At 51.8% G+C, this 17,592-nt stretch overlaps 2 protein-coding genes across 4 annotated transcripts; both read left to right on the forward strand.

The window, feature by feature from the left end:
* Positions 1 to 2,830: 2,830 nt before the first annotated feature.
* On the forward strand, positions 2,831 to 10,018 carry LOC308122902 (GA-binding protein subunit beta-2-like). Of its 3 annotated transcripts, none has more exons than XM_080485063.1 (8): positions 2,831 to 3,161; positions 6,418 to 6,525; positions 6,749 to 6,916; positions 7,046 to 7,240; positions 7,324 to 7,477; positions 7,556 to 7,732; positions 7,810 to 7,928; positions 8,052 to 10,018. In XM_080485063.1, the coding sequence occupies exons 2-8, from the start codon at positions 6,418 to 6,420 to the stop codon at positions 8,382 to 8,384; spliced, it is 1,254 nt and encodes a 417-aa protein (XP_080341189.1). In that variant the 5' UTR covers positions 2,831 to 3,161; the 3' UTR covers positions 8,385 to 10,018. The 3 variants fall into 3 exon arrangements, with proteins under 3 accessions (XP_080341189.1, XP_080341191.1, XP_080341190.1); XM_080485065.1 differs by lacking the exon at positions 2,831 to 3,161 and adding an exon at positions 3,376 to 3,530 and having other exon boundaries at positions 8,052 to 10,012; XM_080485064.1 differs by lacking the exon at positions 2,831 to 3,161 and adding an exon at positions 3,420 to 3,694 and having other exon boundaries at positions 8,052 to 10,012.
* A 271-nt stretch (positions 10,019 to 10,289) lies between these two features.
* Positions 10,290 to 16,805, forward strand: anp32e (acidic (leucine-rich) nuclear phosphoprotein 32 family, member E). The gene is given in 7 exon segments (XM_080485066.1): positions 10,290 to 10,424; positions 12,849 to 12,983; positions 12,985 to 12,999; positions 13,363 to 13,649; positions 13,798 to 13,881; positions 14,803 to 14,847; positions 14,929 to 16,805. Coding segments are annotated over 6 exon segments (603 nt in total). The 5' UTR covers positions 10,290 to 10,370; the 3' UTR covers positions 14,831 to 14,847; positions 14,929 to 16,805.
* Positions 16,806 to 17,592: the final 787 nt, after the last annotated feature.

Raw genomic sequence — 17,592 nt, forward strand, 5'->3', positions numbered from 1 at the left:
CCAGGCAAGAGGGGCCCACAAGAGAAGGATAAAGGGCCCCAGGCCCCGACCCAAGCCGCCAAGCCGAGAAAAGGCCAGAGCAGGGCCCCCGGGCCGAGCGGGCCGAGAGCCCCCCCAACCCCGGCGGCGAGTCCCGCCGCACCCCCGGGAACAGGCCCACCCACCGCCCCCCCCCCCCCCCCCCCCCCCAACCCAGAAAGGCAGAGACGGCCCCAGCTGCCGCGCCCCGGACCAGACCCGCCCCCAGACCCAGGAAAGCGAAGGCCCGCGCCGGCCCCGGTCGGAGGACAGTCAACTCTACACCCCCAGGAGCCTCATATCCCACCCGCCCCATGATTCTCCCTGGAAATAACCAACTTTCAAGGCAAGGTGGTAACTTGAATCTACAACCATTTACAGATGCATTCCTTGTACACCTATCTCCTGCAAGTCTATTTTGAAAGCCGAGCCAGAGTCTGAGTGTGAATTACCTCTGAACAGGGGCGACTGGTCATTAGGGGCAGGTGGGGCTGAGCGCCACCTGGTGTCATCAGAAAGGACTGCATGCAAAGACTGTTATTAATTCTTTAAGATTATCTACAGTATCTTCTTCTCTGTGAATAAAACTTCCTCTTATACAGTACATAATTACTGTGTGGACTGTCCTCCCTGGTTCCTGGTCTCCTCTTCCTGCTCCAGGTTGTGTTTCCTCCTGATCCACACTGATGGTGCCTTAGTGTAGCTCGCCCCTCTCTCACCATGCAGTGTGTATTACATTAGTGTAGCTCGCCCCTCTCTCACCACGCAGTGTGTATTACATTAGTGTAGCTCGCCCCTCTCTCACCACGCAGTGTGTATTACATTAGTGTAGCTCGCCCCTCTCTCACCACGCAGTGTGTATTACATTAGTGTAGCTCGCCCCTCTCTCACCACGCAGTGTGTATTACATTAGTGTAGCTCGCCCCTCTCTCACCACGCAGTGTGTATTACATTAGTGTAGCTCGCCCCTCTCTCACCACGCAGTGTGTATTACATTAGTGTAGCTCGCCCCTCTCTCACCACGCAGTGTGTATTACATTAGTGTAGCTCGCCCCTCTCTCACCACGCAGTGTGTATTACATTAGTGTAGCTCGCCCCTCTCTCACCATGCAGTGTGTATTACATTAGTGTAGCTCGCCCCTCTCTCACCACGCAGTGTGTATTACATTAGTGTAGCTCGCCCCTCTCTCACCATGCAGTGTGTATTACATTAGTGTAGCTCGCCCCTCTCTCACCATAGAGTGTGTATTACATTAGTGTAGCTCGCCCCTCTCTCACCATGCAGTGTGTATTACATTAGTGTAGCTCGCCCCTCTCTCACCATGCAGTGTGTATTACATTAGTGTAGCTCGCCCCTCTCTCACCATGCAGTGTGTATTACATTAGTGTAGCTCGCCCCTCTCTCACCATGCAGTGTGTATTACATTAGTGTAGCTCGCCCCTCTCTCACCACGCAGTGTGTATTACATTAGTGTAGCTCGCCCCTCTCTCACCATGCAATGTGTATTACATTAGTGTAGCTCGCCCCTCTCTCACCATGCAGTGTGTATTACATTAGTGTAGCTCGCCCCTCTCTCACCATGCAGTGTGTATTGGATGCAGTAAAGTGAAAGTGGCTCCATCCATTCAGTTTACATGATTCTGATGCCTCATGGGGCCTGAAGCCTGAAGCATCACTAACAACGTCATTAGATGCTCAAAGCTGATTGGCTGGTGCTGATTGAGGCGGAGCCTCACAGAACCAGCGCGAGTCTCACAAATACCAGCTTGTTAGCAGCTAAAGCTAACAAACAGTTAAGTATCAAAATTAATTAGTTTGATTATTTACGAATACGAGTTTAAAACGCTTACTTTAGCAGAGACAATTAAAGTAAGTAGTTTGTATGTGTATATCGACTTTACTTATTTTGTGCTTTTGTTAACCCGCCAAATACCATACACCCATATAAACTTTCCTCAGCAAGATCCGGTCCTGAGCAGGGAAAGAGCTACAATCCGAGGAGGCACCACAGTGTCCATCACCCTGTCACAATAAAAGTGATTTCCTCAAAGTGAGAAACAAAACAAAGTATTATTGACATTCAACACAGAGATGTGAGCCTGCTTTGTTTCTGTATCAGACGCTTCGTGTCAGCCTCCTTCGTAGTTCACTCTTTGTTTACGTGTTTGTTCCAGTCTTTAATTTACATGTTGCTTTCGTTGTTTGTCTCATTAATTCAGTTGTTTGTTCATTCGTTGTTGTCGATCATCAATTCAGTTCATTGTTTACATGTCGTTTTTAGGTGTTTGCTTTCTTCTTTGCTTCATATGCTTGTTTACCTCGGACGGGTCCCGGGTCCCGCTCTCCCCGGGTCCCGGGGACCCGCCCACCAGGCTTACATTTCCGGTGTCGCCATCTTTGTTCAAACAGGAGCTCTTCTGCGGGTTTCCTTCACCGGAGCTCCCCGCAGCGTCTCGGCGGAGAGCTGCAGGAGTCCCGCAGAGGAAGAGCGGTTAACGGCGGCGTTACGGACCGTGAACCGGAGAGCAACCGTACCAAGCTAACGGCTAACAGCTAGCCCCTGCGCTGATCACATATCCGGTTACACCTTTCAACATAAAAGCGAATCATATTTATTTCAGCGATGGAGTTGTTTTTTCCCCCTTTCAGCCGATGGTCTGTTTGCAGTTTGTTTTAACATATACATATTTATTGATGACTTCTCGTGTAACATACAGGCAAATACATATTTTCTATGTACATTTCATTGCTACTGAAAATGGGAAAGATTTCCCAACTTTACATCCCGTGAACCGAACATTAACTTATATTGAGCCGCAATGAGCCCTCGGACTGTGTATTTACCCCGCTCCCCCTGCTCTAAAGAAAAACTGCGTATTACTGCGTGATAAATGTGTATTTGATGAAAACTAATTCGTTGTGTCAAACCACGGTGATCTTATTGTGAAGGCTCGTCCTTCGTCATCCTGTCTTCCTTAATAAACGGAGGCTCGTGAGGCCGCGGAGCGTCAAAGCGCAAACTTTTGCACATTTTCCTGTCAGTGCAGCACCAGAGGGACTTTCATCAGCTCCGGGCACAGACCTCCATCAGCCCGCACACGGAGCGGAGCAGCCCGGCTGCCTCCTCACACACCCAGACACGGTTAGTCGTCGCTCCGCCGCCCGGAGGGTCCGGTCGGCTGCAGGCCGGGGTGCTCTCTCCCGCTCGGTGTCCGTCGTTTCCCCTTTTGGGTGTTGTCCCGGTGGTTCCCCCCATGGATTTCTGCGCGTTCCCCCCGTGTTGCGAGCTGTTGACTTCGCGCTGGAAGCCGCTCGTTCACCGGATGTGGAAGTGTTTTTTTTTTTTTTTCCCCTCCGTGTAAAATAAGAAATTTCGGTGTGACTTCCCCCGGAAAAACCGGGTGCTTCACATGTAAGGATTTCCTGCTCCGGTACCGGGCCCGGGCCTAGATGTGCGCGGGTCGGAGCAGGGCCGCACGCGGCACATGGCGGACTCTTTTTGCCCGTGAAGGCGCGTAAAATGGCTCCTCGTCCCGCTCCGCCGCGCCGAGACCACAGCACCGTACAGCCCGCCTCGTTCCATTATCGTACACACACAGGCCGTTTTAAGCGAGTCGAGTCGGGATCAAACAGTCCGCTGATCCCGCTGCTGCCTGGAGCAGAACTTCCCGGAAGGTGTTTTAAGTCGAGTTTCTGTCCGTCCGCGACGTTTTCACGGGCTGTTTCCATTGTCGGACAGAGTTGTTTTGGCACTTTTTAAACGTTCTTCCTGACAGTAAAGTGCACAGTGCAGCTCGCATTCACACCGAAACCTTATTCTGACTTTATGGATTATTGTAATGCTTCAAAAATACAAGCTGGCGGTTTTATTTGGATTTTTAACAAATGGAGGGAAATAGGCGGGCTGTGTGTGATGGTGGACACGCAGCCGTTAGCTTTAGCCGGCTGTGGGGAAATATGTGGTCTACGGGTCCAAACACGGGCGGTTAACGGGGGTGACGTCATAAGACTGTGGTTACTCCAACTATTGGGCCACGATGACATGACACAAAACTTCTGTAGAATTTTGGTTTACAGGACAATTGAAAACAACTTTTTGAAAATGCTCCGACTCCGTCCAGTGTAGACAACACAAACGCTGCTCCTGCTGCTGGTCACCATGGCCGGAGTAACTAGGAGTTGCGCACATGCTCAGTGGAGACAATCTGAACAATGTTTCGTCATGTCATTTCTCCCAGTTCATATTCTCCTGGGATTTGGTAGTTTTATACTTGTCAATCATTGTAATAACAATCCAAGTTTACAGTAGTAAACTTACTAAATACTGTGACTTGCAGTCTTGTAACGTTCACCACAACAAGCTGCTTGTCCATTGTACTTCTCAAAGCCCTAAACCAGGCTGGGTCACTATACTAATGCTGCGCTGGACATTAAGGATTTTATGTGGTTTGCTCATCGACACTGCAGTAGGGAAGCACCGATACACGTTTTTCTACTTCTGATCCGATCCTGATACTTTAATTTGTACATCTGCCGATACGATTCTGATAGCAGTGCTCTGTTTGCTTTAATGTTATTATTATTATTATTATTATTGTTGACTTTATATGAGGCTGTAATAAACTCCTCTCTACAGTAAAGTATGAAATGTACTAATGTATACATATACTCTCTCTAAAGACACCTTGAGGTTAGTATCAGGACAGAAAAGAAGCAGTACAAAGTATTTTAGTTCCATGTGGACAATGAGGGGGTCTGCGTGACGTCATCATCTCATAATAAACTAGTTCTTATATCTTTAAAACCTCAGAATCACTTCATTAATCTCTGGGGAAATTCTTTAGCAACGCAGCACCAACAGCTCGAACAACACAAATGATTGGGACTATTTTCAGGGAGTTTAGCGCGGAGTAGGACGCAGCTTCACGGGGGTGTGAATCGACTGCTCCAGCAGAGGAGCTGCTGTTCATTGTTTTGATGGCGCGGTCAGCGCCGTTCTCCTCGGAGAGCTGGAGTTTTAAAACGCTGACGTCTGGCGGCGGAGCGACCGCCTCGCTGAACAACTGCTTAGCTAACATCCACGTTGCTGCGTTGCTTTGCTAACATTCACATTGCTGCGTTGCTTAGTAAACATCCACGTTGCTGCGTTGCTTTGCTAACATCCACGTTGCTGCGTTGCTTAGTAAACATCCACGTTGCTGCGTTGCTTTGCTAACATCCACGTTGCTGCGTTGCTTAGCAAACATCCACGTTGCTGTGTTGCTTTGCTAACATCCACGTTGCTGCGTTGCTTAGCAAACATCCACGTTGCTGCGTTGCTTTGCTAACATCCACGTTGCTGCGTTGCTTTGCTAACATCCACGTTGCTGCGTTGCTTTGCTAACATCCACATTGCTGCGTTGCTTAGCAAACATCCACGTTGTTGCGTTGCTTTGCTAACATCCACGTTGCTGCGTTGCTTTGCTAACATCCACGTTGCTGCGTTGCTTAGCAAACATCCGCGTTGCTGCGTTGTTTTGCTAACATCCACGTTGCTGCGTTGCTTAGCAAACATCGACGTTGCTGCGTTGCTTTGCTAACATCCACGTTGCTGTGTTGCTTTGCTAACATCCACGTTGCTGCGTTGGTTTGCTAACATCCACGTTGCTACATTGCTTTGCTAACATCCACGTTGCTGCGTTGCTTTGCTAACATCCACGTTGCTGCGTTGCTTTGCTAACATCCACGTTGCTGCGTTGCTTTGTGGTGTTGTGAGACTAAAATCCCTCCAATCAGCAACATGTTGCCATGAAAAGTTGGATAGCACAGTGCTACTTCCCTAGCCTGCTCGCTGGCTGCAAACTGTGGACTGGATTTCCTGCCTCATTCCTCCTGGTCTCATTGAGACCCGCCTCCCTTCAGGAAATCCAGTCCACAGTTTGCAGCCAGCGAGCAGAGCAGCAGCAGGGAAACACTGGGGATCATTTCAGCACCATGAAGCAGACCAGGATCATGGATCAGACCAGGATCATGGATCAGGAACCTCTGCAGGTTGGAGCGGAAATTTCTGATCCGTGAATTATGTTGGTATCAGAACCCGATCCTGGATCGGATCGGCTCCATCCCTAAAATCACGAGCCCGTTCGAGCAAGGTGGGCAGATGACACGCGCAGGTCGTCACGTGACCCGATCACGTGAGCAGTCAAATCGCAGCCCTTGTGATTAGAAAATCCCGTTTTATCATATCGTGATATTATCGCTAATGCAATGAATCGTTCAGCCCTCGTACAGAATTTTCAAAACGTTGCCATGTAAACGCAAACATTTTGTGAATCATAAACGATGCATTTCACTGAGTTTTGTTGTGTAAACGGGACCTGAGTCTACTAGAGATTAACGTGTCTGTGTCTGTGTCCCAGATGTCTCTGGTGGACTTGGGGAAGCGGTTGCTGGAGGCGGCTCGTAAAGGTCACGACGATGAGGTCAGAAACTTGATGGCTAATGGAGCTCCATTCACCACCGACTGGGTGAGATCTCACTCTTTGTCTCTGCCACACACACACACACACACACACACACACACACAGGGTCCAGACCCCCTGTTGGAACAGGTACTTCAGCCAGGTGATGTGTTGAGGGACTGCAGGGGAACGAAGTTTCTATCAGACGTGTGATGTTATCATGTGTCCCGCACATGACTACACTTACTCCTCTCTCACCCCTTCACCCCTTCACCCCCTTACCCCTCAGCTGGGGACGTCCCCCCTCCATCTGGCGGCTCAGCATGGTCACTACTCCACCGCCGATGTCCTGTTGAGAGCGGGCGTCAGCAGAGATGCCCGAACCAAAGTCGACAGGACCCCCCTGCACATGGCGGCTGCCGAGGGACACACGGTCATCGTGGAGCTGCTGGTCCGGGTGCGTGTGCGCGTGTGTGTGCGCGTGTGTGTGCGCGTGTGTGTGCGCGTGTGTGTGTGTGTGTGTGTGTGTGTGTGTGCGTGCGCGTGCATGTGTGTGTGTGTGACTTTGTGTTAAACTTCCTCTCAGAGCGGCGCCGACATCAACGCCAAAGACATGTTGAAGATGACGGCGCTCCACTGGGCGGCGCAGCACGGACACCATGGCGTGGCCGAGACCCTCATCAAGCACGGCGCCGACGTGCACGCGCTCAGCAAGTTTGACAAGACGCCGTTCGACATCGCCGTGGACATCCAGAACACGGAGCTGATGCTGCAGCTCCAGGTGAGGCGCACGCCGGAGGAGGGGAGGGGGGGTCAGAGGCATGCTGGGAGCAGGCTGACGTGCCTGTGTGTGTGCGTGTGTAGGAGGGTATGCAGAACCAGGTGAACATGAACCAAGTGAGCATGAACGTGGAGACGAGCGGGACGAACAATCAGCCTCAGTTCATCATTCAGGGGATTCCTGCCATCCAAGGGGGCGTGGTCAACCTGGCCGAGCTGCTTAACAAGGCCAACACAGGTGAGTCACTCACACACACCTGTGAAGTCTCCCAGCTCAAACCCCTTGCTGTGTGACACAGCCGGTTTTCCCCTGCAGGAGACTCGGAGGAAGCCATGGCTGCGAGCGCTCTGGACTCCAACATCCAGCATGCCGCCGTGGTCAACGAGGGGGGTCAGAGGGTCATCACCATAGTAACCGACCAGCATGGCAACCTGCAGACCACCGGAGGGATGACGCAGCCGTTCTTCGTCACCATGCAGCACGGACAGCAGAGTACGGCTCCGATCTGTGACCTCAGAGTGGGTGGAGTCAGCCGGCCCGGCGGTAACCTTCTGTTTGGTTGTTTTCAGTGCTGGCGGTACCGGCCAACACGGTGACTGAGGAGGTGGTGACGGAGGAGCCACAGCTGCCCCCGTCCAGGAAGAGGAAGCTGGAAGTAACCAACAACCACAGTGATACGGGAGAGACGGTGAGCACACACACACACACACACACACACACACACACACACACACACACACACACACACACACACAACTTGCATGCACGTGTGTCTCCTCCGCTCTGAGCCTCCTCGTTTCTCCTCCTGCAGGAGCTGCTGCAGCGGCAGCTGCTGGAGGCCAACAGGAAGGCGCAGGAGTACCGGCAACAGCTGCTGCGCAAGGAACAGGAGGCCGAGGAGTACCGCATGAAGCTGGAGGCCATGGCACAGAGTCGGGCCAACATCACTGCTGCCACCAACACCGCCGCCAGCCCTGAGGAGGTGGTGGGGGGCGAGGAGGATGAGGAGGAGGCGGCTGGTGGCGTGGTGGAGGAAGAGGGTGAGATGGTGGTGCTGCAGGAGGGAGGCATCATCATGGAGGGGGAGGAGGGGCAGGTGACACTGGTGGAGGCGGGAGGAGAGGCGACCGGGGTCAGCTCCTAACAGACGCATCAGAAGCACCGCCGCCTCTGGGGGAGGCGCTGCGCCGCTGTCTTGGGGGTGGAGGAGCCACCGTGTCCGGTGGAGGTTGACTCTTCATCAGACCACTGAGTGAGCTGAGGAGAAGTGACTGTTTTCACTCACCGAAGATGCAAACATGGAGAGTTTCAACGAGGGAGGCAGAGCTCAACTGCCCCATTTGAATCCCTGTCAAAGTGTCTGAGAGTATCAAGAAACATTTTTATCCCCTGAAGCCTCCGATTTATCTACTTTCTGTTTTGTTTATTTGTTTTTATTGGGATGCAAAATGTTTTCTTCAGATAACTGAGGAGGCGACACCACTTGACAATCCATCATAACAGGAAGCCCCATGGTCTCATTTAATTGAAGAGTTGTTGCGATGGGACTTGTGCGCCATTTGGAATCCCTGCATTATTTGTCACCACTTATTTGAAAAAGGAAGATAATGTACTTCAGTTGTTCCAGATTGAGTTTATGCTTGTCTTGGTTTATTTCAGACTGATTTCCGAATGGGATGCAAAATGGCACTAGAGCGGTAGTGAATTCATTGGGGAGTGTAGGGAGGGTGCACATCAGAAGGTATAACAAGAGAAGTCGTGCAAGTTAGCATCCCATTTCTGGAAGTGACGGTACAGTGATGTAGTGAAAGGCTGCACCATTTTAATTCCCCTGAAGATTCAAATGTGACTCCCAGAGAGGCAGGAAGTGGATAAACTCCCGGCTCAGATCTGCACCATATGATACCAGTTGAGAAACTGCTGAAAGATCAGAGCGTTGTTGTTTTTGTTTGAACGTTTGAACGTTCTTTTTTATGTGGCTTTATCATTGTAATGAATGGGATGTAAAATGGCAGAGGGGCATAAGATGAGTGAATGGGCCCTCAGTTTAGTTTAATTATAAATCAGTTATGAAGGGTTCAGGATGGAGGTCTGTGGCCATTTGCATTCCCTGATCATTACTTTAACTCAACATTTAGCTTCCCTGTGCCATTTTGAGGGAGTGCCTCTGTAGGTGAACCTGGGGAATGTTCAGGTTGGGCTCCAGTCAGTTTGACCTTTTATATAATTTGGACAGTAATGGTTATCCCTTTCACATCATGAGTGTCCCCTTTAATGTCAAAATACTCCTCTCCCCCCACCCCATGCGGAATTGGGAGCGGTCTTTGTCTGACACCATTGTGCTTCCCTTCAGATCTGCAGTGACTCAGATGTATGGTGTGTAGAATCACACAGATGAGATTTGGACGCAATTGGTTATCCCTGCTTCTCCACCACTTCTAAGATGTTCCGGAGAAAGTGGACACACACTCTGATATTTTTTATAAGTCAGTGCAGCAGATCTTTTCTATGTACATATAAAGTTGTATTTTTTTTTACTGTACCTTAATGCCTCGTGATGTTTGCTGCTTACATTATAAACACTCATTTTTTTTGTTGTTTTTTAAAAGTGTGTGGTTTTTGACAAGTGTCTATGTGGGGTGTTCGGGAAATTTGGTTTTACTGGAAGCCAAATAGCTTTGATCTATTCTCGAATCAAATTTGGACGTCTTGCTGAAAGAAATAATTAAAAATGTCAAACTCGGGAAATAATTTGAAGGTTTGGATCCAGACAATGGTAGAATGTGGTAGTTTGTTTTCTTTTAATGGGGTAAATTTCTGCGAGAGTCCGCGGGCAAAGTAATGAAAGACTACAGTTCCCGTCGGGCTTTGCGACACGACGTTCTTCGGAGACTTCTCGAGTGGATAATACCCGAGCAATCCTGATAGACATGTCCACGGTCCAATCAGCGGCCGCGGAGAGTCGGCCAGCCAATCCGGAGCTCCGGGAGGCGGGGCATTGGTGGAGGGGGCGGGGCGCGGGGTATCATGGAGGATCAGTCGGCTCACCGCGGCCATCAGAGGAGGGCAGCGCGCTGATCCCGGGACCGTCTGCACCGCTCGCCGCTACTCGGAGCCCGAACCAGACACCATGGAGATGAAGAAGAGGATCGTTCTGGAGCTGCGGAACCGGAGCCCGGCGGAGGTGAGCCCCGCAGCCCGGGCTCCTTGCATCCCGGGCTGCGCTCCTTTCTTCCCGGAGCCGCTCACCGGCACCGCCGGGTCCCGTCATTTGGTGGATAACCGCTCACATCACTCCACCCCAGTTCGGAGACCCGGTACTGGTCTCGGCTCGGGCTCCGCGGGGAAACTCGCCTGTCCCCGCGGTTCTCGCTAAGCCGGCGGCTTACTGTCCTGATCCGGGGCGGTCCGTTCACCCCGTCCGTGACCGGAGCGACTGAGCCGGACCAAACCACCGGGACGAACCTGGAGCCGGTGTCCGGCGGGGTCGGTACCGGTCTGGTGTGTTCAGGGTCACACACACGGCGGACATTTTAAATCTCCTCTGGACTATAACGCCTATGAGCCGACATTTTCCCGCCGTGGTCCTGCTCCAGCTCGCGGTCACTCCGGACCGCCGGCTCCGGGGCTCGCTCTGCCGGGCGCAAGACGTCCTTCCGCCCGGGGATCCCCGTTATTAACTGGTGATAAACAGCTGTCACAGCGGCGTTACATTGCGAAGCGTTACTGTAACGTGGTTAACGGGTAATGACGGCTTGGCTTGCGGCACCGTAACGGGAGAAGTCGTTACTCCGTTACTTTTAAGTAGATTAGAGGGTGGATGACTGCTCACCGCGTTCCTCCCGGTGAACGTTACTACACAGGGACGGAGCAGGGTTAATCCTGGTGTGTGTGTGTGTGTGTGTGTGTGTGTGTGTGTGTGTGTGTGTGTGTGTGTGTGTGTGTGTGTGTGTGTGTGTGTGTGTGTGTGTGTGTGTGTGTGTGTGTGTGTGTGTGTGTGTGTGTGTGTGTGTTACATAAACGGTTAAATAACTCGCCCTGTAAAGCTGCTGTCATGTTTTATGAATCGGGGAAGCCGACAGATGGTCACCGTGGAGGAGCCCCCCCACCTCCCTCTCTACCCCCCCAGCTCCCTCTCTCCTCCTCCTCCTCCTCCACCCCCCAGCTCCCTCTCTCCTCCTACTCCTCCACCCCCCAGCTCCCTCTCTCCTCCTACTCCTCTACCCCCCACCTCCCTCTCTCCTCCTCCTCCTCTACCCCCCACCTCCCTCTCTCCTCCTCCTACTCCTCTAACCCCCCACCTCCCTCTCTCCTCCTCCTCCTCTACCCCCCACCTCCCTCTCTCCTCCTACTCCTCTACCCCCCACCTCCCTCTCTCCTCCTACTCCTCTACCCCCACCTCCCTCTCTCCTCCTACTCCTCTACCCCCACCTCCCCTCTCTCCTCCTCCTACTCCTCTACCCCCCACCTCCCTCTCTCCTCTCCTCCTCCTCCTACTCCTCTACCCCCCACCTCCCTCTCTCCTCCTCCTACTCCTCTACCCCCCACCTCCCTCTCTCCTCCTCCTCCTCTACCCCCCACCTCCCTCTCTCCTCCTCCTCCTCCTCAACCCCCCACCTCCCTCTCTCCTCCTACTCCTCTACCCCCCACCTCCCTCTCTCCTCCTCCTCCTCTACCCCCCACCTCCCTCTCTCCTCCTACTCCTCTACCCCCCACCTCCCTCTCTCCTCCTCCTACTCCTCTACCCCCCCACCTCCCCTCTCTCCTCCCACTCCTCTACCCCCACCTCCCTCTCTCCTCCTCCTCCTCCTCTACCCCCCACCTCCCTCTCTCCTCCTACTCCTCTACCCCCCACCTCCCTCTCTCCTCCCACTCTCCTCTACCCCCCACCTCCCTCTCTCCTCCTCCTCCTCTACCCCCCCACCTCCCTCTCTCCTCCTACTCCTCTACCCCCCCACCTCCCCTCTCTCCTCCCACTCCGTGGAGCTTTGCTGGTTATATAAGATGAAATCAAATGGATCTGTGGGAAATAAAATCCGCCACCAGTCAGAGGACTGTCCTTCACAACAACACAACCATCGCACCAGTAATACAACACAATGATAACACAACCGCAAGCCAGTAATAACATCAGTACCACTACAACAATTACATCATAACAGTAACGCAACACCAAGTCAACAACAACACAATAATAATCCAACAATATCCCGATATCAATGACAACACAACAACACTACCAGAGTAATACACCTAGAAAACAATTACTACAACGGTCATCCAGCAACACGTGTTGTGAAAAATTTAAATGAACCTGAAAAGTCACGAACTATTCTGACCTTCAGGAAGAAGGAAGGGCGTCTGAGGTTTGGAAGGAAATGCTGTAAAGTCGCTCGGACCAAACTAACATCACCTCTCACACCTTCAAACACCATGAAAAGACGGGACTAATTCACACAGAATAAAGTCAAAGAAATGGAAGAAAGCAGCAGCTGGTGGTGACCTTCATCATGTCTGCCATCATTCTGTGGGCGGGGCTAAAGTCAGGCTGCAGCTGATTGGTCAGAGATCGCCTGTTTCTCCCATCATGCTTCTCTTCTGTCCTCAGATTGCAGAGCTAGTGGTGGACAACTGTCGCTCTACGGACGGTGAAGTGGAAGGTCTGTCAGACGAGTTCACCGAGCTGGAGTTCCTCAGCATGGTCAACGTGGGACTGAACTCGCTCGCCAAGCTGCCCGCCCTCCCCAAAACTACGCAAGGTCAGTCAGGCACACCGAGGGGTCAGACACATCCAGAGGTCAGCTCATTGTTATTCTGGTGGGTGGGTTCTTTTAGGTCTGGTATATGTTCTTTTTGTTCTGGCGTAGTTTTTTTTTTTGTTCTGGCAGTGGTTCTTATAATTCTGGTGATGGTTCTTGTTCTGGTGGTGGATCTTGTTGTTCTGGCGGTAGTTCTTGTTCTGGGGTTGGTTCTTTTAGGTCTGGTGGTGGATCTTGTTGTTCTGGCAATGGTTCTTGTTCTGGTGTTGGTTCTTGTAGTTCTGGTGGTATTTCTTGTTCTGGCGATGGTTCTTGTAGTTCTGGTAGTGCTTCTTACAGGTTGTCCTCTGTCCGTCTCCTCAGTTGGAGCTGAGCGATAACAACCTGTCAGGGTCCTTGGAGACTCTCTCCCAGAAGTGTCCTAACCTGACCTACCTGAACCTGAGTGGGAACAAGATCAAGGACCTGAGCACGGTGGAGGCACTGCAGCAGCTCAAGAGTCTGCAGAGTCTGGACCTCTTCAACTGCGAGATCACGTGTCTGGAGGACTACCGGGACAGCGTCTTTGAGCTGCTGCCTCAGGTCACCTACCTGGATGGCTTCGACCAGGAGGACAACGAGGGCGCCCGACTCCGAGGCCGAAGACGAAGGTCAGCAACACACACACACACACACACACACACACACACACACACACACACACACACACACACACACACACACACACACACACACACACACACACACACACACACAGTGTTCTAACCTCTGATGGCTGGCGCTGTCTCCGTGTGACAGACGAAGATGGGACGGCGCCGGCCGGCGGTCTATGATGACGATGAAGATGAAGATGAGGATGAGGAAGGATCAGAGAGAGGAAAGGTGGGACTGCCCTATCAGGTGAACCGGGCCAATCAGGTGGGCAACTCAGGCCACCTCCCATCATGCACCTGTGCCAGAGAATCACATTCCCACCTCGAACCCAGAGCCACACCGAGACCCAGAGTCCCCCTCTAGCACACCTAGACCCCCAGAATCCCCCTCGAGCACACCTAGACCCCGAATCCCCTCTAGCCACACCAAGACCCAGAATCCCCTCGAGCACACCTAGACCCCCGAATCCCCTCGAGCACACCTAGACCCAGAGTCCCCCTCTAGCACACCTAGACCCAGAATCCCCTCGAGCACACCTAGACCCAGAGTCCCCCTCTAGCACACCTAGACCCAGAATCCCCTCGAGCACACCTAGACCCAGAATCCCCTCGAGCACACCTAGACCCCGAAATCCCCTCTAGCCACACCAAAGACCCAGAATCCCCTGTAGCTCTAGCCACACCCGAGACCCAGAATTCCCCTGTAGCTCTAGCCACACCGAGACCCAGAATCCCCTGTAGCTCTAGCCACACCGAGACCCCAGAATCCCCTCTAGCCACACCGAGACCCAGAATCCCCTCTCTAGCCACACCGAGACCCAGAATCCCCTCGAGCACACCTAGACCCAGAATCCCCTCGAGCACACCTAGACCCAGAATCCCCCTTGAGCAAAGATAGACCCAGAATCCCCCCTAGACCCAGTTCCACAACATCTCAGTTCCAGATTCTTGCAGATTAATAGTTGAAATATTTCCAATTGTAACTTCTGAAATGTTTTATGATCGGGAGTTTCCATGGTAACAAAATATTAGTCAGATGATACCGTAGCTATGCCGACCACAGAGGTGAACTCTGGAGACCAGGAGGTCATAGATTATCCACCAATCACAGCACAGATATGCAGTGATCCACTCTTCTTCTGTGTTTCAGGACGAGGACGAAGATGAGGGAAGAGTGACGGTGAGGACGAGGAAGGTAAGGGTCAGCACAGCTCTGATTGGTCGGTTGTGTGTGAGACCGCACAGCACTCTGATTGGTCGGGTTGTGTCTCCACAGACGATGCAACGGGGCGTACAGGGCTTGAAGAGGAGAGAGGGACCGTGGACGACGGAGGGGCGAAGATGACGAAGACGATGAAGACGACTAGTTCTGCCCTCGGCCGTCGTCTGCGTGTCGCCTCCGTCTCCGTCCACCTTTGGACCCGACCCTGCGCCAGACCGTAATCACGGCGAGCCTGGCGCCGCACCCCCGACAGTGTTAGCTGTTTTCACTAGAGTCACTCGATTGTTTGTAGAAGATTTTTCTGAGATTTTATCTGAAGACTCCATGTGTTCCCTTCAAGACCTGATCAGGACCTGTTTGCTGCACTCCGCCTCCCAGACTCTGACCCTCTCTCAAGACTCTGTTGGACTCTGACCCTCTCTCAAGACTGTTGGATTCTGACCCTCTCTCAAGACTGTTGGACTCTGACCCTCTCTCAAGACTCTGCTGGACTCTGACCCTCCTCTCAAGACTGCTGGACTCTGACCCTCTCTCAAGACTCTGTTGGACTCTGACCCTCTCTCAAGACTGCTGGACTCTGACCCTCTCTCAAGACTCTGCTGGACTCTGACCCTCTCTCAAGACTCTGCTGGACTCTGACCCTCTCCCAAGACTCTGCTGGACTCTGAACCTCTCTCAAGACTGCTGGACTCTGACCCTCTCTCAAGACTCTGCCGGACTCTGACCCTCTCTCAAGACTCTGCTGGACTCTGACCCTCTCTCAAGACTGCTGGACTCTGACCCTCTCTCAAGACTCTGCTGGACTCTGACCCTCTCTCAAGACTCTGCTGAACCCACAACACTCTGACCGACTCTACGGTCTGCTGGACCCTGCTGGTTTTCAAGAGGCCCTGAAGGCGTTCGAGCAACTAGTTTCCAAACATTTGTTTCCGATCCGTTTGGTTTCCAAGCCACTCGAAAACACTCAATGTTACAAACGAGGAAAAAATCAGCTCCGTCGGTCCTGTGCTTCAGTAGAAATCAAACGTCCACCCTTCCAATATTCCTTTGACTAGATTCGTCTGGAACAAATCGACTCTTCTTGTCTGGACTTGTTTCGTCGTACGCGATTCATCTGGAATAACTCAACTCATCTCGTCTGGACTCGACTCGTTTGGAATAACTCGACTTGTTAAGCCTGGAATCGTCCCGTCGAGTTTGGGTCTCTGGTGACGACCTCACGTCTGCTGGCTGTGAGCGCAGAGCAGAGTGCCCCCTTCAGGACCTCACAGCCGGTCCGGGTTCCTCGTCAGACCTGCAGGATCTCAGGTCCTCGTAGATTTTCCCAGGCTGTGTTTGATTTGTTGTAGGGGACCTCCAGGGGAACGGTGTGGGTGGGAGGAGTTATTAGTTCTGATGTGTATTTTTGTTTAAACTGTTTCTGGTTTGATGTCGTGATGTTCAACCCCGCCGTGTCAGGTTTCAGGCTCCGCCCCCTTGACCTTTGACTCCGACAGCCAGTCTGAAATCCCCATTGGTCAAGAAAAGAGGGCGTAGCCTGAGCCAGGACACAGCGGTGGAGTTTGACTCAGGTGGAAATTGGAACGTAACGTTCACACTCTGAGAAACGGACCAGTGGTTCAGTGGGAGGCTGGCCAGGAATCGAACCTGTCAACACGACGATGGGGGCAGTTTTTCAGAGTGTAACGGGTCAAAGGTCAGTCTGGGGTAGAGGTGACCTCTGATTTTACCTGTAAATAGACGGCTTTTATTTCCAGTAAACTTGTTTATTTACTGCCACCAGGTGTTAGTTTGACCCGCGTTTGACCTTGACCTCCTCCGCAATCTGTTTAATCTTTTGTGGTGTATAATAAAAAAAAGAAAAAGACGTGGAGAGGATTTGAATAAAAAACACAACTGAAGAGTGTCGGTGTCGGTCTGTGATGGCAGCGTTCACATAACAACCATCTATCTTTGTTGTTCTGTGTGGTTCTCCTTTACTTGTCTTGTTGGCTCGTTGGTTTGCTTTTTATCTGTGTGGCTGATTGGTTTGTTTGTTTGTTTGTTTACCTGACTTCTTTGTTCACTTCTGTGTTTTGTTCAATTGTTTACCTGAGTAGTTATTTGTTTACCTCTGTGTTTTGTTTGTTTACCTTTGTTATCAGTGTGATTTGTTTGTTTACTTGAAATACCAGAACTGGATAAAGTGGTATAGGTGATGATTCTTAACTTTAAATACAAAATGAGAAGAAACTGGTTTACACACTGCCGGGAGACCTTCAAGGCAGCAGAGTTCACTCTGTAAACAAACAAGGTAAAACATTGTAAACGCAGCCTGCAGGAGGCGCACTCTCCATTCTGAGGTGAGGAACGGAGAGCATGCTGGGTAATGGAGTTTATAAACAACATCCCCACTGACATTGTGCGTGCAATTAAAAAGCAGGTCAGAGAGTTCAGAGGAGGCTCTGACTCAGAGCCCCCCCACCCCCCCCCCCCCTCTCTCCCTCTCCTCTCTCTCTCTCTCTCTCTCTCTCTCTCTCTCTCTCTCTCTCTCTCTCTCTCTCTCTCTCTCTCTCTCTCTCTCTCTCTCTCTCTCTCTCTCTCTCTCTCTCTCTCTCTCTCTCTCTCTCTCTCTCTCTCTCTCTCTCTCTCTCTCTCTCACACACACACACAGTGTGAATAATTTATCCCTCCTGTCTGTAAATAACAGACATGTTCATGTGTCAACGGTGGCAGAGC

The sequence above is a fragment of the Lipophrys pholis genome (genome assembly GCF_963383615.2).
Source record: "Lipophrys pholis genome assembly, chromosome: 17".
Classification (NCBI taxonomy): domain Eukaryota; kingdom Metazoa; phylum Chordata; class Actinopteri; order Blenniiformes; family Blenniidae; genus Lipophrys; species Lipophrys pholis.